Here is a 22,709-nt window from a genome sequence, read left to right on the forward strand (position 1 = left end):
TTTGCTGCACAAGACTGAGAGCATTGCAAAGCTTGGACAACAGACCAGTAGAGAAAGGTCAATATCGTTGTCATGACCTACCTCCCAGGGCTGTTGTGAGGAAAAAATGGAGCGAGGAAGAATCACGCAGGCCACCTTGAACTGCATGGAGGAAAGCTGGGGTACAAATGTACGATTAAAAGAAATAAAATTCCGCTTTCTTGTTTTCAAACAGCTCTGAGTTAAACTCATCTTCCCCCTCCTGCAATCATAAAAAGAAAGAAGCGTTCCTGGCACTGAGCATTATCTCAGATCCCCTGACATGCACCCAAACATTTAAGAGACTCCCCTCCTCATGTGGGATGTGAATGTGTCTGAGATGGGAAAAGGAGGAAATGACAGCAACGGCAGACATGCAAAGGGTCTTGATAAAAGGTATTAAACCAGGGTTCCCCAACGTGGTGCCTGTGAGCACCCCAGCAACTGACACCCCCAACTCTTGGCCCATGCCAAGGCCCCCACCCCTTTTATTTTATTTCATAAAATACACAGCTTGGTATTTTTTTAAAAAAACCTCAAGTGGTTTACCAAAAAAAACCTGTTTAAAATTCTTGTTTCTCATTTCTACTTTGGGGGGCTATGGGGTTGCCTGGTTTTTTGTGGCAGTGGGGAGGCTGCCAGATTTTCCAATCAGTTTTCTTTGTTGTTTTTTGGGGAGGTCTCCGAGTATCAGCAGTGAGGTGGGTATTTTGTGTCCAAGGCAGTTTTAAGATTACCAAATGAGATCCCCTGAAATCAAGCAGAAGCTCAGAAGCAGCCAGGCAGAGAATTGGGTTGTGCGCGTGCGCGCGCACACACCCAGAGCAGGAGAAGGGACTACTGTGAGCAGGAATGCACAAATCCAGTTATGGAAGCAGCTCGACAAAGCATTAGAATAAGAGAAGCAGTACAAGAGCTCACCCATACTCATGCCTTTTACCTTCCATGCTTTAACTGAGTGGAGGGGCAGGGGGAGGTTGGTGGCAACCCTGGAAAGAGACAGCTTAAAGCTGGCAGGGTAACTGAGTGCAAGGAATAAAGTGGCGGAGAGATAATGACTCAGTGTGGCTCACCTGAATGCTGAGTAGAAATCATTCCACCCTCCTCCACCTAAGTAAACAAAGACCTCCAGAGAGCAACTCTGACTTTATTTACAAAATATTCCACATCTTTATCCAGACGGAAGACACGAGAACAACACGAGAGCCAGTGGGTGCAAAGGAGAAATGGAAGCGGGAGGGAGGGAGGGGATTAAAAATGAACGACAAACAGGAACCGCTGAGACATTTCGGAGCTGGGCTAGAACTTGAATTCTTTGTACTTTTTGGCTCCTGCCCTGGTGTCCTGGGGCTGTGCTTTCCGCTTCTTTTGCTGGAGGAGCAGAGAGGGCAGTCACAACATGCTGATAATGCCGGAGAATTTGATTCTACCCCACCCCCCACAAAAAACCCCAATGTGAAAAGGCATATATGCATGCCTGCACACACCCCTCCCCACCCGCTATGCAACTGCATCACCTCTCCCAAATTGCTGTGTGAACTCCACCCGCACCCCCCCTCTTCCCTTAGGGCCCTGTAATCTCTTTCCCCCTCCTCTGCCTTTCCTCGGCTTCTTGCTACAAGTTTCTGACGGGGCCTGCTGCTTTCGCTGTCCCCCTTCCACCCACACCTGACACATAGACTGGCTCTCTTGGCCCCCACCAGCAACCCAGCCTCTGTCCCATCCCTGAACCCCGCTTGAATTCCTCTCCCCAAAGCCACCCACAGCCCTTTCACCTCCCTCACAGCAGCTGCATTTTGTCATTCTAGGACAGGGTTTCCCAAACTTGGGTTTTCTGCTGTTTCAGGAATACAACTCCCATCATCACCAGTGGTCATGGGTGATGGGAACTGTAGTCCAAAAACAGCTAGAGACCCAAGTTTGGGAAACCCTGTTCTAGGGCATCCCATGAGAGGGATAATGGAGAACCTGCTTGGCATGCAGAAGGGCCTGGGGTCAAACCCCAGCATCCCCAGCTTAAGATCAGATAGTGGGTGCCGGAAAAGGCCCTTCTCTCCCGCAGAGCCACTTTCAGAGTACACAGTGTGGAGAGAGGCAGGCAAAGAGCCTGGCCTGTGGGAGCTCTCCATGGCTTGGCCAACTGTCCAGGCTGGCCAGTCCCCTCCATTCCACAGGTCCCCTCACCTTCTGCTTGGCAGCATGTTCAGCCACCATGTCGCTGAAGTCCTCCTTTTCCACCTGGGCTTGCTGCTCCCGCACGTGCTCCTCGTACTTCTGCGTCATGGCCATGGGGTCCAGCTCCAGCTCCTCGGGGGCCAAGGCCACCTCCACGCCCTGGATCTCTGGCCCGGGACCTTTGCGGCTCATCACCTGCAAGCGAACGCAGGGGGGGGGAGGGAGGAGGCAGCCAACAGCGGATACTGGTGTAAGGTGTTTGCGGGTGGGTGGGTCACTATCTCTTGTCTCCCAAACCACATGCAAACACAGAGGGGTGTTGCAGGCAGCCCACCTCTCAGCTGCGGAAGCAGAGAGTTGCCTGCAAAAGCCTTGCTTTGGAGTAAGTCCATCTGCAGGAAGGCAGGCAAGCCAACACGGGGGACTCCCCAACTGAGGGTATCACTCAGGAGCAACTGCCCAACTCCTGTTCACACATGCTTTATGGACAAGCACTCGTTTGTCTCTCTTCGCACACACGCCACGTTGTGTGTGTGCATCCATATGTCTCTCTCTCTCACTGAAGTCCCACTTTTCCACCTGCGACTCTGGTATCCAAGTAATTTCTGCTTCACAGGAGACCCGATGAAATTAATGGGCCTAAGTTGCCATCCATGTCAATGGGTTTACTCTGAAAGTAAGTGTGTGCATCTTACGTGCAGAGAACCAGGCTCCACCAATGCAACGTTGTCCCTACGAACAATTCTTTAGGTGGTGGTCTCATCTCCCACTTCCTTTGATTTAACTCTCTTTTCAAGCAACAGGGAACAGGAATTAAAACATTTGAAGCAAGGGTTCTTTAAGCTTAAAGTGACACATGTCTGTAAGGACCTACAGGGCAGTAATTTTAATTTATTATTATTTTTGTTCTCTTGCCCCTGCAGAGTGACACAGTGGCTGAACTTTGCTCCAGGACAGTTGTTAACTTTCCTTCTCTCCATCCCCAGTCTAGTATATCTGAAGCAGAAGCCAGGTGGCTGCCCCTCCAAGCCTGCTCTGCTCACCTTGCCTAAAACTGAATTTGCTTGCTTTAAGAACACATACAGTGCACACCTTGTTCCAAAACTGGGTTTCAGGGCAGCGTATGTACAAAATGAAAACCCACAAGGCAGCATTTGAAAGCATAAATCAATGGGACAAAAATAAAAAAATAAGGGGGGGGGATGCAGCAGCCCAAGATGCCTGGGCAAATTTTTACAAAGTTTTTAACCTGGTGCCACGAAGTCTACAGTGCTGCCTCCAGGTGTCCCTCAACTAAGAGAGAATTGCAGGGTTGAGGGGCCACCACAGAGTAGGCACTCTCTTGAACATTCAGAGGGTTCCTCTCCTACAGGGAGAATGCACAGAAAGCTCTGATGGCTGAGGTAGTGTGCCTCCAGATACTGGGAATCACAATGGAGGGAGACTGTTGCTGCATTCAGGTCCTGTGTTTAGGCTTGCAGGAGGCATCTTGCTGGCTACTGCAAGAACAGGACGGAGGACTAGATGAGCCTTTGGCCAGATCCTGCTGCCAGGCCCTTCCTACATCCTTAAAACACATGAGGTTGATATGGGAGGTGCTCCTTCAGCTATTTGGGCCCAAACATCCTTCAGCAGAAGGCAGAACTAAAGCCAGCCTCTTCTTACCGTTGCCATGTCATAGATGTGAGTGGAGCCCATCATGGCCCCGCCGACTGTCGCAGTCCTCTTCTCTGGCAGAACGGTGAAGAGCTGGGGCGTCTCGCTGCTATTGAGGAGAACATGAGGGAGAGAAGAAACACTCAGCATCATGGGAAAGGGCAGAGAGAAGGTGGATGGGCGCAGATTAGCCAGGAAGAATCTTGCCACACGTGGTGGAGACAAAGCTCTGGGCCAGTGCTAACAGGTTCTTCCACAAGGGAGGGGAACCTTTGGCCTGCGGGCCAATCGTGGCCTTCCAGGCTCCCCTGTTTGACCCATGATTTGAGCAAGCCACACCCACCTGCTCCCAAAGCACCCAACAACCCCCGGGAGGCGGCTGAGGAAAGAAGAAGCCAACACTTACCCATCCATGGCCTCCTCAATCTTCTTCTTACGCAGTTCAATGAGTTCAGGCGTCTCCATGCCAGCGGGGACCGAGGAGAAGCCCCCAGGCGTGATCAGACCACTGGAGAAAGATCAGAAGGGGTGGTCAAAGGCAAAGCGATGGTCTCAAAACAACTCTAGTCCCAGGGATCCACTCTGTCTCTGCAGGGGTGTCTGTGTGTCCTGGGCAAGACGGGCCCAGCTCCTCCTCCACTAATGCCCATTTGCTTGCCCTTGGCCTCTACCGAGTCAGCCTTCCATAAATAACCCTGGTGGCCTCCATAAGCTTTGGACTACAGCTCCCAATAACCTCAACCAGCGTGGCTTAGAGAAAAATGCAAGCAAAGTGGGGGAATGTGGCGCCACTTCCTCATCACCAGCGACAGAACCAGGAGGCGCTGGGCTGGTTGGGGGAGCAGTGGACCCTCTCTGCAGGGACGTGGGTGCCAGGCAGGTGCCCAGCAATGGCAGACACTGATACTTGCTCAGCGAAAGCATGGCAAGAGGGAGCGTCAGGCACTTAAAATCAGAGAACTGTAGAGCCGGAAGGGACCCAGAATCACAGCTACTTGCCTGTCTGCTGGAGTGATGAAACCCGTCTCGTCCGGTTTCTCTTCATCACTCTCCTCGTCTTCTTCCTCCTCAGAGGATTCTTCATCGGAGGGCTCCAGTTCTCCCCACGGTGTCCGGTCAATCTCTTCCTCCTCTGTCTTGGTCTAATGGCGGGGGAGAGAAAACGTGATCCCGTCACCTCCCAGGCCAGCAATTCCAAACGCAACACAGAGCAAGGGCTCTGGACAAGCGGTCAAACCCACAGGCGGCGACCCTGGCCGCCAAGCAAGTGAGGCTCCCGATGCCTACCTGGAATTCAGCCGCGTTGGTCCCAAAGACATCTCCGTAGAGGGGCTTCCCAGTCTCATCCACTGGGGGCTTGCCCCAGCCCCCAGCGTGGTACCCGAATGAGCATCCCTGGAGAAAAAGGAGGCGAAGGGGAGTCAAGTCATTCAGCAGTGGACAGGAGGAGCTGGGAAGCGTTCTCTGGGCTCCCCCCCATCCCAAAGCTCCTGAGAGTGCAGTATTACTTTGTGGTGTGAGGGACTTCCAAGCCCCAGCCTGGATAGCTCAGTTGGTTAGAGCATGGTGCTGCCAACACCAAGGTTGCAGGTTTGATCCCCGTAAGGGAGCGCTGCATATTGCTGCATTGGAGGGGCTTGGACTAGGCCAGGGTTTCTAGCTGTTTTTGGACTACAACTCTCATCCTTAGCTAGCAGGACCAGTGGTCAGGGATGATGGGAATTGTAGTCTAAAAACAGCTGGAAACCCAAGTTTGGGAAACCCCAGACTAGGTGATCCTCAGGACCCCTTCCAACTATGATTCTATGATCCCTCTTCAATACTCGCGCACCATTTGGTGCCGGATGTACTGAAATTGGTACGAGGGGGGAAATGCAGCCCCTTGAGGCTCTCAGCTGAGGAGCCCAACTTTCTAGCCCTCAAGACTTTAGAGAGGGACCCAGAAGTGTGTGGACCACAGCTAAGGGGCCTCGGTAGGGCTTTCAGCAAAGCAAAGCCTTTCCTAGCAGACTCCATTGCGGGGGTGGGGAGCAAGCGAATCACTGGAGATCTGTGCAGGCCAGACTCCAGCTCTTGTTTGGGAAGCCGCCATGCACCATATCAGAGCTTTGGTCCGTCTTGCTCAGTACTGTCTACAGTCACATACCAGCAGCTCTCTGTGATTTCTCCCAGCTCTGCCTGGAGATGCCAATAGGGATTGAGCTTGGGGCTTCCAGCACGCATGAGACACAGCTCCGCCTGCTACAGGTCCTGCCTACCAATCCCTGATGGGTAGTCCCCACTGGGACTGGTGGGGTGGAGGATGGAGGAGCCAATTCATTCCAGTTTCACCCCCCATTCTCCTCTTGCCTGCTGAGTTCTACAAAGGCAACACCGAGACTGAGCTGCCACCCCTTGGAATGATTGTAAGAAGGCAGGGAGGCAGGGCTGGCTGAGGGCAGGCGGAGGTTGGTGGGGCAGTGCCCCATTTAGAGCCACTAATAATAATACAGGTCGCCAACTGGCCATGTTTTCTAGCAAGTGAGAAAAAGCCAAGGTGGCAACGAAGGGAATGACTCTGCTCACCTCTGGGATTGGGGAATTCAAGCCCGGAATCTTCAGGTTGGGATAGGAGGGGGGCGGACCGTAGCGCTGCATGGCAATCAGCCAGGGAGGAGGGACTTTGTGTGCGTTCTTGTTGGCGGCGGGGAAGAAAAAAGACATTCATCAGTCACAGAAGCCTCTCCGCTTGCATTACCCCAACCCCCCAGCTCCCCTTCCCCGCTATCTCATGCTGTACGCACCACACTATGCTTTCCATTCTCACAGCCCTCCCCCTCCTCCCGCAGGGTTGCATTCAATGCTAGTCCTACTCAGAGAAGACCCCGGCTTCATCAATTTCAATCGGCCTATTCTGGGAAGGAAACAATCCACAATCTCCTACCCAAATACACTGCCCCAAATTTTATTACCTGCCAACAAAACGAAACCAGGAGATAAGCTCCTGCGGGGCTGGGGTGTCTGAACAGTTAGGAAGTAAATAACACACTCAGTTCTGATAGTTCTACTCAGAGGAGGCCCACTGAAATTAATGTGCATGAGTAACTTACTGGGTTTATTAATGCTAGCAGGTCTAGCACTATTATTATTATTATTATTATTATTATTATTATTATTATTATTATTATTATTAGTCTAGCACTATTATTATCATCATCATCATCATCATCATCATATTACCCCGCCCATCTAGCTGGGTTTCCCCAGCCACTCTGGGTGGCTTACATAATATACAAAACATAACAAAGCATCAAACATTAAAAACTTCCCTATACAGGGCTGCCTTCAGAAAGTTGTATAGTTCTTTATCTCCTTGACATCTGAAGGGAGGGTGTTCCACAGAGCAGGTGCCACTACCGTGAAGGCCCTCTTCCTGGTTCCCTGTAACTTCCCTTCTCGCAGTGAGGGAACCAACAAAAGACCCTCGCAGCTGGAGCTCAGTGTCTGGGCTGAGTGATGGGGGTGGAGATGCTCCTTCAGGTATACTGGGCCAAGGCCGTTTAAAACCCTAAAGTTGGGTGCAACCAGCTTAATTTACACTTCCTGAAAATAGCTTCACTCCTGAATTTGCTACAATGGGGATCTGGAAGATGTAGGTTCCTCAGAAACCTGGTGAGCCAGCAGCCCGCATTCTGCCCACCTTTCCTCCAATTCTGCCTTCCATGAGAGCCTATCCTCCTGTCAGCCCTGGTGGCTGGGAGGGCCACTGGGCTTAGCCTTCTGCCACTCACCGGCCCAACGGGCATGCCCAGCGCAATGCGCAACTCGTCGGACAGGTCCCCAGGCTTCTTCTCCTTCAGCCGCGTCTCAAACTCCTTACCCTGGCAGGGAAGAGGAGATGAAATCAGAAAGGAGTTGCGTCCTCCAAATGGCTTCCCTCCCTCCCTCCTACCCACCCAACCCTTTCCAGAGGGAAGACTTGTCCAGACAACATGGCGTGCCGGGGGACTGGTGTTTGTCGGGGCTGGAGAGGTGGAAAACAGGGAAGCCGGAAGGGGGTGGTGTCAGAGCCAATGAGCAAACCAACTCAAGCCTTGTCCTTATCCTCCATCCCTGCAGAGTTCTACCAGGGCAGCGCTGCGATGCAGGAGCAGGGCAAGGCTGACACCTGGTACCACCCACTGAGCTGGCTCTGACTAAGGAGACAGGCAGGTGGGGGCTGGCAGAGGTCGGAGGGGCAGTGTCCCATTCGCCCTCATGGGTCAGCCTCCACCGAGGACTCCTCTGCTACCTCGTAATACAGGTCGCCATGGATGGTCAGCTTGGGTTTGGTCTGCCACTTGAAGAAGGCGTCGTGCAGCTTCTGGTAATCGATATCGATTTTGCCCATCTTGGGACGCACTTTCTCCCTCATCTTGGACTTCATGGTCTTCTGCTCCTCCTAGGAGGGGGTGGAACACGAAAGAAGGCGGTTACAAAACGAAGGCCTACATGTACCTGTCTTTGCCAGGATGCATGAAATTTGGCCAAGGGTCGCAGGTCGCCCAAAGGCTACAGGGTAATGCCAGGTTTAACCATATCCCTGAAACTGCTGGGAAATCTGGTTAGCACCAAGTTCAAAGTGTGCAGGCCACAATTCCAGGGAGGTGTAGGCTTCAGCCTCCTGAGGATCTCACGGTGGTAGCCAATGTTTGTTGTACTCAAAGCAGACTCACTGAAAGCAACCAACATGACCAACGGAGGTTGATTAATCTCAATGGCTCTGCTTTAAGTAAAATTCCATTGGATACAATCCTCAGCTGCCGCCCGATGGCAGAGGCATCTAAAAGGGGCAGACAAGGATCCAGTTCACTGGCCAGATCTAGTTCCCCACTGTTAAGAGTACAGTGGTACCTTGGTTTACAAACTTAATCCATTCCAGAAGTCCGATCTTAAAACAAGGCGTGCTGCTTTCCCATAGCAGCGGGGGACTCAATTTACAAATGGGACACACTCAACAGGAAGCGAAACATTATTCCAAGGCAAAGTTGACAAACCAAAACACCTACTTCCAGGTTTGCAGCGTTCTTAATCCAAGCTGTTCATAAACTAAGCTGTTCTTAAACCAAGGTACCACTGTACTGGGGTCATGGGTCCTCCTGCCCATTTTGTTGCCCCTGCCCAGCTCCTTGTGCAAAAGCAGACCAGGCGGGCAACAGGATGGCTTCCTCTCTGCCCCCGATGGCAGCTGGCTAGGTCAGGAGAGCGGCTCATGTGTGGCCCAGAGCTCTGTTCTGCAACTCCTTGCCCGAGGCAGCTACCCCCTCTGCCTAACAGTTGGGCTGGTCTTGTGCACACGCAGATGGTGCAAAAGCGAAGGGCAGTCTAAGCAACTCCTGCCCTCCCCCCCCCACAGCAAGCACTTGACACTCCTGTGAATTTCAGGGCCCTGCCTGTGTTTTTGGAGGGGAGGGGGACACAGACTGACCTTTTCCTGCAGAGCTTCTCTCATCTCCTGGATGCCCGTGCGCTTGATGAACTCGGGGAGCTCAAAGGGCGGCTTCTCGATGCCCCTCTTGCCTTGCAGATATTTGCGTTTGAAGCACCAGTGCCGGGGGACAGGGACAGAGTTGCGCGTGGCCTTCAGGTGGACGAGCAGCTTGGGGTCCTGGGCTGTCACGTCGTGCATCTCCACCACGTCAGGACGGGCCACCAGCTGCGGGGAGGACAGGGCTGAAATGGGGCCAACTCTTCCTGCCCTTTGGGTCAGAGCGAACCCTTCCTATCTCGCTATGCAAGTTGCGCTTCTCACTCCCAACTCCACATGAGCACATGGTGTTAATCCCGCAGCAGAGGCAAGGCTGCACCTTGAGCCACAGCAGCCTCTCTAGATCCACAAATCACAGCCAGTTAGGAGTAGTGGCGTTAAATTCTTGAGAATAATCTTTTGTAGAATATTCTCGAGAATATTAGAGAATTTTCATTTAAAATAGGAGAATATTCATTTAATGCATTGAAAAAGATATAATAAGTCAATATACATGTTTATTCATGGGTAAATTTGTTCAGATGGCAACCAAAAACTGTACAGATACTTTTATTCAATGGGGCAATGCAGTGAGTTCACATTCTTTGATTTTTTGCACCAAACTTGAAACTGAAAATTCAACGTGAATGACTCACATTAAGCACTAAGCCTGCAACTAACCATATATTTACCATCAACTTTGAATTCTAATTATGTCGTATGAAACATAGCTTTTAAAGTAAAAGGAATATTTAAAAAAACCTCAGGTCCGCTACATGAGTGCGTTCTTTAAATGAGGGTTGCAAAACTGGTTCTTACATTAGAATTTAAAATTTGTGGAGAATATTCTCCCGAGAATTTTCTAGCAGAGAATTTTCTCGAGAATACACTCTGGAGAATGTTCTCACCTCACATCACCAGTTAGGACACCCTTCACGTGTCACACACCATAGCTCCCAGAAGAGTTACATCTCTGTTTTGGGCCAGCTCTCAAATGCATCAGCAATAGGCAGAAATTGGGGGGCGGGCAGGAGGAAGGTGGAAGAACCAATGAGGGGACAGCCTCCTGGGATGGAAAGGCAGACTTCCAAATCCTTTTAAAGAGGGAATCAACTGGACCAGTGTTCCTCCCCCTGTTACCCTCCAAACAGACATGCACGTGCACACCACACACCAACAATCATACCTGTTTGAGCTCAGCCACCGTAAAGCGATTCATCCGCCGAAGCTTCTTCTTGGACAGTTTGGGAGCCTCTGGCTTCTTCTCCTGCACACAGTAGGGAGGGGCAGGCCGTCATTTCCTCTTATTGTTAACTTGCACTTTATTTCAAGTACTGTGACTTCCACAACACTCCCCCCAACCCCCACCGTCCGCCTTGCAGACTCCCAAAAGCTCAAAAGAAAGGAGGAGTTGCGTGAAGAAAGGATTCCACCCCGGGAACCTGACAGTCGGAGGCAGACTGCCTCTGAACTTGGAGGTTTCACTCTCCAGGAGTTAGGGGACACCTGTCCATTTGCATCACGGGGTATGGCAAGCAGTTCTTAGGAACCGAGGGTCCCGGGCAGGTGGAGTGAGAGCATTTCTCCCCACCCCTGAGATGCACTCACCTGCTCATCATCTGAGCTGTCGTCACTGTCTTTCCTCTCCTCCTCAAAGCCCTTCTTCTTGGGGAGAGCTGAACTGGCCACCTTGTCTGCTTTCTCCGGTTCCTTCTCCTTGTCCTTTTTAACATCATCGGTCAGCTGTGGCAAGGGAAGAGCAAAAGGTGAGGCAGGGACTCCCCGTTCCTCCTTCTTAGAACTAAGCACACACACAGGGAAGCAGTGGAGTCTCTCTCTTTTTATAATGTAAACTAGGTCCAACACCTTCCATAGAAAGGTAAGGAGAACTTGCCATGTTTATCAAGCCCTTTAGAGGGGCAATAATGCTCACTCCTGACTCCCATCAGTCCCACCATTAATGGTTAGGGATGGTGGGACTTTAATACATTTAATACGTTTTCAGCAAAAGTTCACATGCACTTGTTTGACAGCCATTTCTAATAATCTGAGGTTCTTCCCCATAAAAAAGCAATTTCAATTTGTTACATTCATATCCCATATACAGTGGTACCTCCGGTTGTGGATGGGATCCGTTCCGGAGGTCCGGCCGGATCCCAAGGTTTTCGCAAGACCACTTCTGCGTGCACACACGTGGCGGTAGAGCGCTTCTGCGCATGCGGCAAAGCCCCGAAAAATACTTCCGGGTTTGCCGCTTACGCATTCCAAAGTTTCCGTAGCCAGAGGGATACATAAGCGGAGGTACCACTGTAAATGCAGGGGACAAGATCAGGAAATCCCAGGCCCTCCTCATACCTTGAATGCCTCAAAGATCCTCTTGAAGAAAATGAAGTTGGGGTCATAGATCTCTGGCTCCTCAGTGACATACTCAATTTCCACTGGGCCATCGCCCCCAGACTCCTCCCCACGCCCCTTGGCATCCTGGGAAGGTGGGCTCTCTTTCGGGGACGTGCCCTGCTGCTGCTGCTGCTGCTGTTTCTTCTTCTTCTTCCGGTTTCGCCGCTTGCGGTTTTTCTGTCAAGCAGACCAAATGCCTAAGATTACTTAGATTTAACAAGATTTACATACTACTAAGCTGCTTAAAATAAGATACTAGTAAGAATCCACAAATAAAATAATTAAGACTCAAAACAACCCAAATATACATAATAAAATTGTATGTCTGGGTAGACTTGTCTAAACAAAAATGATTTTAGCAGGTGTCAATAATGGTACAACACTAATATCAATAAGCAGAGTTCCAGACAATAAGTGTTGCCACACTATATTGGCATACTGCAGCAACTTTAATGTTTTGTTTTTTAACTTTCAGGATCAATTAGCCTCCTGAGACCATTTAGAAGAAGTCAAACAAAAGTAAAATCCCAAATTATTAATACTCAAGAAAGCATTAAAGCAGCAGCAGATAAAACAGCACCATAATGGAATCAAAAAGGTCTTGTGAGGCTCTCCTAAAGGCCAACAAGGAGGGTGTCAAATGCATTTCCCTTGGGGCAGACATCCCAAAGATACAGGGCCAACACAGGACACATTTCCTCTGATAGGGCAACATCACTGCCTCCAAGGCAGCCCAGTTCTTAGGAACCAGCTCTTTCTACCACCTGGGGGGGGGGGGAAACATCCTCTGCTCATGCTCTAAAGCAGCACTTCTCAACCTGTGGGTCCCCAGATGTTGTTCGACTGCAACTCCCATTATCCCTGAGCTCTAGCCTTGCTAGCTAGGGGTGATGAGAGTTGTAGTTCAACATCTGGGGATCCACAGGTTGAGAAAGGCTGCTCTAAAGTCTCACTTGACTGACCCTTTCCCCACCCCCTTTTTATACAGCTGCCAGAACACACCACCCATCGGTAAGCTTCTGCTCGCCTTAATAGGCCAGGACAGCTCAGCTTTGCAGAGGAGCCAAAGGCTTACAGAAAACGGAGGCTGCCACTGGCTGCAGTTCAGGGGTGGCCAACTTGCCCTGCCCACTGGTCGTGTTAGCCAGAGCTGGCGGGAGTAGTTGAGAGGTGGCGAATCTGTGGCTCTCTACATTAGTGGTTCTTTAGCCTTTTGAGACTCCTTTGAGAATCTGATGAAAGCTATGGATCTCCCCCACCCCACAGAAAAATGCACATGAACACACACACACAAAAGTTTGCATATGACATATTGCATTTGGGGGGGATTGTGCATGTGTGCGCCCCATTCACGGGCCCCCAGAGTTTTAAGACCCCTGCCTCCGCACCTCTTTCTTCGACAGAGCCAAAGCATCCTCTTCAGCATCTGAAGCGGAGATACCAGCCAACACCCTCAGGTCAGTCTCCATGTCATCATCTATGGAAAAGCACAAGTGTGAGCGAATGAGTAGCAAAGAAGATACAGGAAGCCAGGCCTAATAATCTCTTGCAGAAAGCATGCATGCTGGCAAGCCCACCCCTCAGCCAGCCATGATCTGCCACAGTCTGCTCTTCGGCTGCCTTTACTGCCATTCCGCAAAGGGCAGAAAGAAGGCACAGAATGTGATGTGGGTCTCAGAACCCAGCTAGAGAGGGCCCAGAGCGTGTGAGTCACAAGTTCAGTGGCCGGCTCCTACAGAGCGCTTGGCCTCCTCCAGTTGATGCGACATCACACATGCATGACGTGCTTCGGGACCCCTCAGTCTTGGGGCAACCTGACACCTCTGGTTAGAACTAAAATTTCAACTCCTATATTGGTCATGTGACCGCATGGAACACACACACACAAGTTCACCTAGAGCACGGCTAGAGAACCTCAGACCCAGGGGTTAAATGCAGCCCTCCAGACCTCTCTGCCGGGCCCTTGGGGCTCTCCATGGGCCACACCCACAACTGGCCTTGCTCCACAGCCTCGAGTGTTTCTGCCTGGCTGGAATGTGTCCTTGAACTCTGATAATGCTTCACATTTGCCAAAATGAAGGATCATAGAGTGGGATTTGTGAGTGCTTGCAGAAACCAGTCTACTGCGGGAAGTTAAAATTCACATTAGTTGTTCTGCCCCTTTTTGCCTCTGGCCCTGCCCACCACTGGCACGTGCCCCCGCCCCAGAAGGTTACCCAGGAGAGAATGCAACCCTTGGGCTGAAAAAGGTTCCACAGCCCTGACTGTGTGTCTCAATTTCAACTTTAACCTTTGCCTCAGGTGACCCAGTACCTGTGGCGCTTGGCACAGCTGTGAGCTCCTCCTGGCGAATCTCCTTCAGCTGGAGGATCTTCTCCAGGGCTTGAGGGATTTTGGGACCTACGCCGGACTCATCAACCTGGAAGGCGAAACAAAGTTTCTTAGACAAAAGTGGCCTCATTCTGTTTCCAAATGCAGATCTTTCAGCTTTTGTCTAATCCTGAGTTTGTTTTCATTCAAGCTGCGTCTGTCAAGAACACAGGCTGCACCAGGCAGCACACTCCCAGCACCGCCCATATCTGACTGCTGGAACCTCCCTCCCATCTGAAGCCAACCTAGGGCAAGAATGCCTATTCCCTAACTCACAACCTCCCACAAGATAGTCACCAAATTTGTTATTGTTTAGTAGTGTCCGACTCTTTGTGACTCCATGGACCAGAGCATGCCAGGCACTCCTGTCTTCCATTGCCTCCCGCAGTTTGGTCAAACTCATTTTAGTAGCTTCGAGAACACTGTCCAACCATCTTGTCCTCTGCCATCCCCTTCTCTTTGTGCCCTCCATCTTTCCCAACATCAGGGTCTTTTCCAGGGAGTCTTCTCTTCTCATGAGGTGGCCAAAGTATTGGAGCCTCAGCTTCACGATCTGTCCTTCCAGGGAGCACTCAGGCCTGATTTCCTTCAGAATGGAGAGGTTTGATCTTCTTGCAGTCCATGGGACTCTCAAGAGTCTCCTCCAGCACCATAATTCAAAAGCATCAATTCTTCGGTGATTAGCCTTCTTTATGGTCCAGCTCTCACTTCCATACATCACTACTGGGAAATTCATAGCTTTAACTATACAGACCTTTGTCGGCAAGGTGATGTCTCTGCTTTTTAAGATGCTGTCTAGGTTTGTCATTGCTTTCCTCCCAAGAAGCAGGCGTCTTTTAATTTCATGGCTGCTGTCACCATCTGCAGTGATCATGGAGCCCAAGAAAGTGAAATCTCTCACTGCCTCCATTTCTTCCCCTTCTATTTGCCAGGAGGTGATGCGACCAGTGGCCATGATCTTAGTTTTTTTTGATGTTGAGCTTTCACCCTCATTAAAAGGTTCTTTAATTCCTCCTCACTTTCTGCCATCAAGGTTGTGTCATCTGGATGGCTTTAAAAGAGGATTAGGCAAATTCAGGGAGAAGAGGGCTATCAAAGGCTACTGGTCACAAAAGCTATGCTCTGTCTTCCATATTTGGAGGCAGCAATGCTTCTGAATACCAGTTGCTGGAAACCACAGGAGAGGGGTCTTCTGCTTGGATCCTGCTTGCTGGTTTCCCATGGGCTGGCTGCTGGGAGGTCAGGATGCCGGACTAGACGGGCCACTGCCCTGATCAAGCAGGCTCATCTTAACTTACTCAATTTCTCCCGTTCTCCAAAGCAGTTTCCCTGCCACCCTGCCACCCCCCACATCTGCAACAACCAGTCTTACCTCACGGCTGTCCTCTCCAGGAGGAGGTGGGGGGCCACGGGGTCTCGGACCAGGTGGTCCAATGGGCGAGCCCACAGGGGGGTTCCCTAGGAAAAGATTGGCAAATGAACTCCCAACAGGAAAGCAACGCAGCAACAGCCACCGTCAATGTGCCACCTCCCAACTTGTCAGAAGAACCTGCATACTTTGACATCACTTGAAAAGCTTTCACGCCCATTCCAAGACAGGGGGTGGGGGATCTGTAGCCCCGCAGATGCTGTTGGACTCCAACTCCCATCAGCCCCTGTCAGCATTACCAACATCATGGATGGTAAGAGTTGTAGTCCAACAATATCCGGAAGGCCACAGGTTCCCTGTGGGGCTTAAATCTCTGATTTAAGCAAGTTTCTAGCCCCTTTGGTTCTCAAGAGCTTCAAAGAGGGAGAACAACACTTAGTAGTGTCTGAGCAACCTCTTTAGCTCTTAACTCCACTCTATAAGTGCCAGTTTGCATTTCTTGGTGCAGAAAGTATTGGTCTGATGTGTAGAGAGATCTCCTATTCTAATTAATTCAAGAGGCTTCTGGAAGCTTCTGTGTGAAAGAACAAGCAGAAGGTTCATGATGTTTGGGTTATTCCTTCAGAGGAACAGGTGGTTTAAACTGGTTCTCTTATCTCTTCTGTCAAGGTCATTCTGACTATAAAAGGAAGGCCAGAAGGAGCCTGGGTTTCACTTTCTCTTTCTATCTCTCTTCCTTCTGGTGTGGTGTTCTGTATGTAGTGTTAAGGTTTAGGCTTATTATACGATATTGTAAGTTTAAGTTAAGTCTGCTGCAACTGGATTTCTTATGGAAGCCTGAATGTATTGGATTTGTGACCATTATGTTATGCTCATTTGCCTTCAGTAGCAGTAAAGCTCTGCTGGATGAAATATCAATTGCCTCTGGAATATTTTTTGGGAATCCTGCAAGGTGTTTAAGTTTTTACTCTGCTAACTATATGTTGAAATTTACTCTGGGTCAATATTGAGCAGAATTCCATGACAATAAGTACCAAAATATGCAGATATATTTGCTCAATTTTAATACAAGCCCCCAAACTCAGCTTTCCTAAGTGCAATTTTAGTTCTGCACATACAACCAAGCCAACAGTCCCACCTTCCATAAATTTATCCAGCTCTTCACTAAAACTGGGATGGGGGTGTAACATCCCTTGGCACAGAACCCCAGAGTTAGCATTTTGAGCGGTTGTGGGGAGGGTTTCATTTTGATTCTCTCAAGATTCCCTGCCTGGCATTTTTAGCAAACTTCAAAGATTTGCCATTCCTTCAGTTCAACAAGTTACTGCGCAATGCAATTTGGGGCCTGCTTTTCACTGAGAGGGGTACAGACTCAGAGGGATAACCCTTGCCAATACACCTCTTTTTAAAGTGGGCATAAATACTTATCTTCTTTAAAAAATAAATAAATAGGATTCTGGGCTCCCCTCCCACGACACCATGTAATATGCTGTTCCTTGAAATAAGAATAAGTGGGAATGAATTCCTAGCCAAAGAGTATGTGAATGACACAGAGTAAGTGAGGTCTGACACTCTTCCTCCCTGAATGATTCTGGCAAGACTGCCTGACGCTGCTTGCCCTCTTTGCATAAACGGGCCAAAGTTCCTTCTCTGATGCAAAGGGACTTACCTCTTGGGAGCCCCTGAGGTCTTGGCCCCAAGTCTGGAGCAGCCCGAGGTACAGAGGGGGCCAGCTTAGACATCTCTTGCTGGCGCTCCTGTTCCATAAGGACAGCAGCCTGAGACGGGAAGAGAAACCACACAGATTCTAACATAGGAAGCTTTTTATAACAAATCACACAATTGATTCATCATGCTCAGGCATGTCTACATCGACTGATGTCTCCATGATTTCAAACAGAATATAGTTATAAATTAGCCTCTTGCATATCTACCATAAGTATGTATACAAACCCAACAAGAGGTGTGAGCTTGCTTTTGCCATGTTACCTCATTTATATTAGGTCTAATTTGAGACAAGCAAACTCTCATCTCTTCACCAACACAAAAAGGCCTTTCTCTTTTCTGATCTTTCAAAATCTGTTGGAGTTGAAAAATCCCTGTTCACAACAAATTAGACCTAATATGCTCTCCTTTTGAAAATATATCTATCCACATTCTGCAAATAACTAAAAATATTTTGATATTATACTATACTACACTTAAACGTTTCTTTGATTGTCCTTGAATCTTCCCACTGCGCTTGCCATCCTCTCCTGCCACACCCTGAGAACCACTGATCTAAAGGGAGAGGTGAGTAGGAACATTCAGTTCACAATATAAAACAGGGATGGGACCCTCCAGCTGTTGCAGGACTACAGATCCCAACATCCATGACCACTGACCCCAAGGGCGGGTGCTGATGGAAGCTGGAGTCCAACATGTGGAGGACCACAGGCTCCCCATCTCTGGTCTCACTCTTGCGCTCCCTCTCTCACACACACACACAAACAGACAGGCTACAAACATGTTCTGCAGCACAGCAGAGGTCATGTTGCTGGGAGCTGTTCCATTACGAGACACAAACACAGAGGAACAGAGCAAGCCTTTACCTGCTTGACCCTCTCCTCCTGCTGGATCAACATGGCTGCTTGCTGCTGAGCCAGCTTCAGCCGTTCTTCCTCAGGTAACACAGAGGGATCCACCGCCTGCATACGGAGAGGTGGGCCCAGGCCAGGGGGTGGAGGAGGCGGCCCCACCGCCATGGGGAAGTTGAGGCCCATGCCAGGGGGCGGAGGAGGTGGCGGTGGCTGCATTGGCGGCATCCCCATGGGAGGGGGCGGCAGAGGCATCCCGGGATGCTGCAAGACAAGAGAGAAGAAGGCAGCTGTGGGAGACGTTGGAAGCACGCTTGGCTCAGGTTTTTAAGGATTCCTGTGTGACACAACCACCCATGAACAGAATGACAAGAGGAGTTAAAGATCCAGACATATGGGATGGGTGAGACCTCGTCTGGAAGCAGTACGTATGAAAAGTTCTAAAAGTCTTTGTGGCTCTCAAGCTGGACGTGAGCCAGGAAGGTGATGCATCTGCTGAAAAAGCAAATACATTTTACGGCTACATGAACTCAAGCATAGCATTGTGGCAGGTTCCACGCTATTCTGCATTGGTCAGGCTGCATCAAGAGCAGGTGGGGGGAACCCTCTGGCCCTCCAGATGTTCCTAAACTACAACTCTTATCATCCCTGACCATTGGTGGGGCTGATGGGAGTTGTAGTTCAGCAACATCTGGCAGAAAAGGGCTCCACATGTATGATATAGACTAGAGAGTCCTATAGATGTCCATAGTTTTGGATGCAACATTTTAAGAGGTAATCTAACAAACTGGAGTGTAATCAGAAGAGGGTGATCTGAAGGGGGGCATCTGGGATATAATGTTTTGTGGGAGGAGGATTATTGCTTTGTTTTTGTTTTATGATGCACTGTGTGTTCTCATTTTGTATTTTTATGTTGTGAATCACCCTGTGATCTTCAGATGAAGGGTAGTATACAAATTTAATAATGATGATGATGATGATGATGATAATAATAATTGGTATGTCAAGTTTTAATTTTGATGTATAATTTCTGATCATATGTTTCAGTTTGACTACAACCAGTATTCAGTTGCCTTATTAAACTTGGGTCTTTCACAGCCCTGCTACCTGACATTTTTTAAACAAACATACCGGAGATGAACCTGAGAGTGAACCCAAGACCTGTTTCATTCAAAGGACATGGGCTGCCTCTGAGCTTATGGCCTCTCTTGAAGCCACTGAAGTCTCATAACAGTGGCCAAAGAGGTTTCCTGGATATATCACTCACCTGGCCTGGCATGGGGGGCAAACCCGGCTTATCTCCATCATCTCCTCGCAGAACTGGCCTGTTGAGCACTATCCCAGTCTGTAAAGAAGGAGATGGAACAGTAGTAGAGGCAACCATCAACACCATCATAAAATTTATTGCCTGCCCCTCACCACAAGGTCCCAAGGCAGGTTACAAAGGACACCCATCTGCTTTGTGAGAGAAAGAAGAGGACATGGGAAGAAGGCATAGACAACAGCAGGGCCTTCTTCAGTCTGACTGCCCACCCCATCCCCTGGCCAACTTTAAATGTTTGGGGGATGTTGGAGAGAGGGTACAAGCCAGTCCTTCAGGCAGCTTAATGCATTCTTATCCTCAAGTGTTCTGGGTGGTCACATTTGTAGCCACAAGAAATACAGTCTCACCTGAAGTGTGTAAGTCTGCAAGCGTTCTACCAGCTCCTCGCGGCCACCTGGAAGGACAGAGAGACGTTGAGGTCATTCTGGGGTTACTCTGTGTCACATAGAGTAAGATGACAGGATTGGAGTTTAGGGCCAACAGTCCTGCACCAACTCTCCTCAAGCTCATTTCTGACACACACGTTTCGTCTTGCGAAGCAAGCCCATAGGGAAATTCGTCTTGCGGAACTACTCAAAAAACGGAAAACTCTTTCGTCTTGCGCGTTTTTCGTCTTGCGAGGCATTCGTCTTGTGAGGTACCACTGTATAGTGTTTGTTAAGTTAACTGCTCGAGGCCAAATATATTATGTCAATACAGGCAGCAGCCATTTTGCATGGAAATTTCATTCCTGGCCCCTGTGCGCATAAGCCCATCCTGCCACCTTCTAGAACCCAAAAGACCCATACGTTGGTGGTCGCACATCAACTGAATGCCACCTGTAATTATTATATAAAGACCGGCAAGTTCATTGCAGGGGGTTGGACCAGATGACCCTTGAGGTCCCTTCCAACTCTACAATTCTGTGATTCTATAAGTTCAGCCAGCATCAACATGATATGACAGCTGTGGTAGTAGTTTACCTAGAGACACCTAGTGAGTTTGAGAGAACAAACACATAGCTCAGTTTAGAGTATTTGCTTTGCATGAAAAAGGTTGCTGGTTCAATCCCTAAAAAAGCATCCCAGGCATCCATTTCAATAGACAACACTGGGCTACATGGACCATAAACCATTATACAGGAAGCTCCTGCAGCCAATTGGAAGCCACGGAAGACCCATTGGACATTCCGCTTCCAAAAATAGTTCACAAACCGGAACATTCACTTTTGAGTTTGCGGCATTCAGGAGCCAAAATGTTCGAGAACTAAGCTGTTCAAAAACCAAGGTACAACTGCACACAGAGATGAAGCCTGAATACAACCTCTTTGCTGGTACTTGGCAAATACACTGTTCTCTTCACCTGCAGCCCCTGGAAAGCTGGATTTTGGTGTGGAGGGCCCAAGTCAACACTATTTCACATATGCAACAAATGTAAAAACTACAACCTGAACCTACCTCCTCTAACTACCCCACAAAACAGGGTTGAGGAACTCAGAACCATGGGCCAAATGTGACCCTCTAGGCCTCTCTATCTGGCCCTTGTGATTCTCCCTAGGTCACTACCACTCTCCTTGGCCCTGCTCTAACCCTTCCTCCAGTTATTCTGCCTGGTTAAACTATGTTATTGAATGTCTCAATTGCCTGGAGTGAAGTACATATAGTGTAGTGCTTCAAGTGTAGGACTAGGGTCTGGGAAACCAAGCTTCAATTCACCATTCACCCTCCAAAGACACCCAACTTCCTGCTGTTCTCTGGCCCCAAGGATTCACTGCCAGCCCCTCCCAATTTCTCCAACCTCATCCACTAACATCCCTTATTTTTCTCCCTCTCTCCAACATTCCCCCTCTCTTCCTGTTCCGATACATTTCTGCTCCCCTGCAATAATAATTCACTGATCTTGGAAGCCATACTAACCAGCTCTAAAGTCTCTAATCCCACTATGGATACATTAAAGGAATTTTCAGAACAGGTAAACATCATCACACCAATTTAATTTGGAAATAACAACTCAGGCCTCACCTACATTACTGAACCCATAAAAAGCGCTCCCTCCTTTAAAAGTGCAGTCCATGAATTCTTACTCAGAGGAACATACAAAAATGAACCACAACTCCATAGCAGAGCCCATGCTTTAAATGCAAAAATCTGACACTCAGCTCTACTTCCCCACTGTCACCAAAGCTCCTAAGAGCCCTTTTGCATCCTCCTCCCATTACTCCCTTCTTCTTAGAGTGTAGCTCAGCACTTCGCATGCACAAGACTCCAGGTTCAAATCTCCGGTGGCAAATGGTCAGAGCAGTTCAATACTGGGCCAATTGCGTGAACCAGTCACAGCCTCTCAGCCTTACCTTATAACAGGGATGTTATAAGGATGAAATGGGGGGGGGGGGGAGAACCATGTACGCCGCCTTGAGCTCCTTGGCGGGGGGAAAGATGGGGTATAAATAAATGTGACAAAGCTGAAATAAATATAAGGCAACTGCCCCGTTCGCCCGCCCACTGCACCTTCCCCGCTCTCCTCCTGCTGCTTCCACACTACGAGGGTCCTTCCAGATCACGGCAAAGGCCTGCAGGATCCTCTCCCCCCCCCCCCGGCAGGCTGTAAGCGCCCCCCGCCCCGCCACAAGCAGGGCCTGCTCACCCTGCGTGGGAGCCCCGATCTCGGCCAGCTTGGCCTGCAGCTCGTTGGGGGACCAGGCCGCGTATCCTGGCAACGGCATCTCCCCTGCCTTGGGGGGCTCCGAATGCACCTCGGACGCCATCTTGCCTTTTCCCCGCCGCGCTCACGCGAACTCCGCCGAGCGCACACAACGCAGAGCTCCCAGCTGAGACCGCGCGGCCACCATACGCGCTACGGCGGCGGCGCCTCCCGCCCAATCAGCGGCAGCTACGACAGAATGGCGCGGGCCCAATGAGGAAGCTTTGCGAGGGCGCAAGCCGCGGCGAGTATAGAGAAGCAGCCAATCACAGGACGAGGATGCCGCGTTCTATTCAGGAGCGGGAGGGTTAAGTCGCGTTGGGTTATGGGCTATGTAGTTTAGCTGAGTTTCGATGTCTCTAGTTGCGGCCTTTTTTATGTGTGTATGTTTCTGGCGCACTCAAAGCACAGCCTTTGATAATTTGAACGTTTATTACCCTCTGCTTGCTCACTGGCCATATTTATTAAGTATCACACCGAGATTTCTGCCTTTTGTCCAACGGTCTCAAGGCTGTAGTACACAACACACTGTTTTGAACGCATGACAGTATCCAAATGAAAGCGAGTTTGCACACTGCACGCATTTGTGGGAAGCACAAGTTAAATACAAGCTTCATCTTCACAGGGAACAATCAATATGTAAAAATAATAATAGGAGGC

At 49.6% G+C, this 22,709-nt stretch overlaps 1 protein-coding gene and 1 long non-coding RNA gene across 2 annotated transcripts; one reads left to right on the forward strand and one right to left on the reverse strand.

The window, feature by feature from the left end:
- Nucleotides 1-1,145: 1,145 nt before the first annotated feature.
- SF3B2 (splicing factor 3b subunit 2) lies at nt 1,146-22,177 on the reverse strand. Its single transcript, XM_081174040.1, has 21 exons — nt 21,993-22,177; nt 19,718-19,764; nt 19,314-19,391; nt 18,062-18,310; nt 17,140-17,248; nt 15,474-15,559; nt 14,045-14,150; nt 13,120-13,208; nt 11,690-11,908; nt 10,943-11,077; nt 10,521-10,601; nt 9,296-9,523; nt 8,120-8,269; nt 7,620-7,709; nt 6,415-6,522; nt 5,137-5,244; nt 4,849-4,991; nt 4,256-4,357; nt 3,859-3,958; nt 2,203-2,388; nt 1,146-1,389 (listed from the first exon to the last, which is right to left on the reverse strand). The coding sequence occupies exons 1-21, from the start codon at nt 22,111-22,113 to the stop codon at nt 1,318-1,320; spliced, it is 2,607 nt and encodes an 868-aa protein (XP_081030166.1). The 5' UTR covers nt 22,114-22,177; the 3' UTR covers nt 1,146-1,317.
- LOC308575536 lies at nt 2,410-3,366 on the forward strand. Its single transcript, XR_014002868.1, has 2 exons — nt 2,410-2,943; nt 3,004-3,366. It is a non-coding gene; the product is annotated as an uncharacterized lncRNA (long non-coding RNA).
- Nucleotides 22,178-22,709: the final 532 nt, after the last annotated feature.

Source organism: Podarcis bocagei, assembly GCF_964188305.1.
Source record: "Podarcis bocagei genome assembly, chromosome: 16".
Lineage (NCBI taxonomy): Eukaryota > Metazoa > Chordata > Lepidosauria > Squamata > Lacertidae > Podarcis > Podarcis bocagei.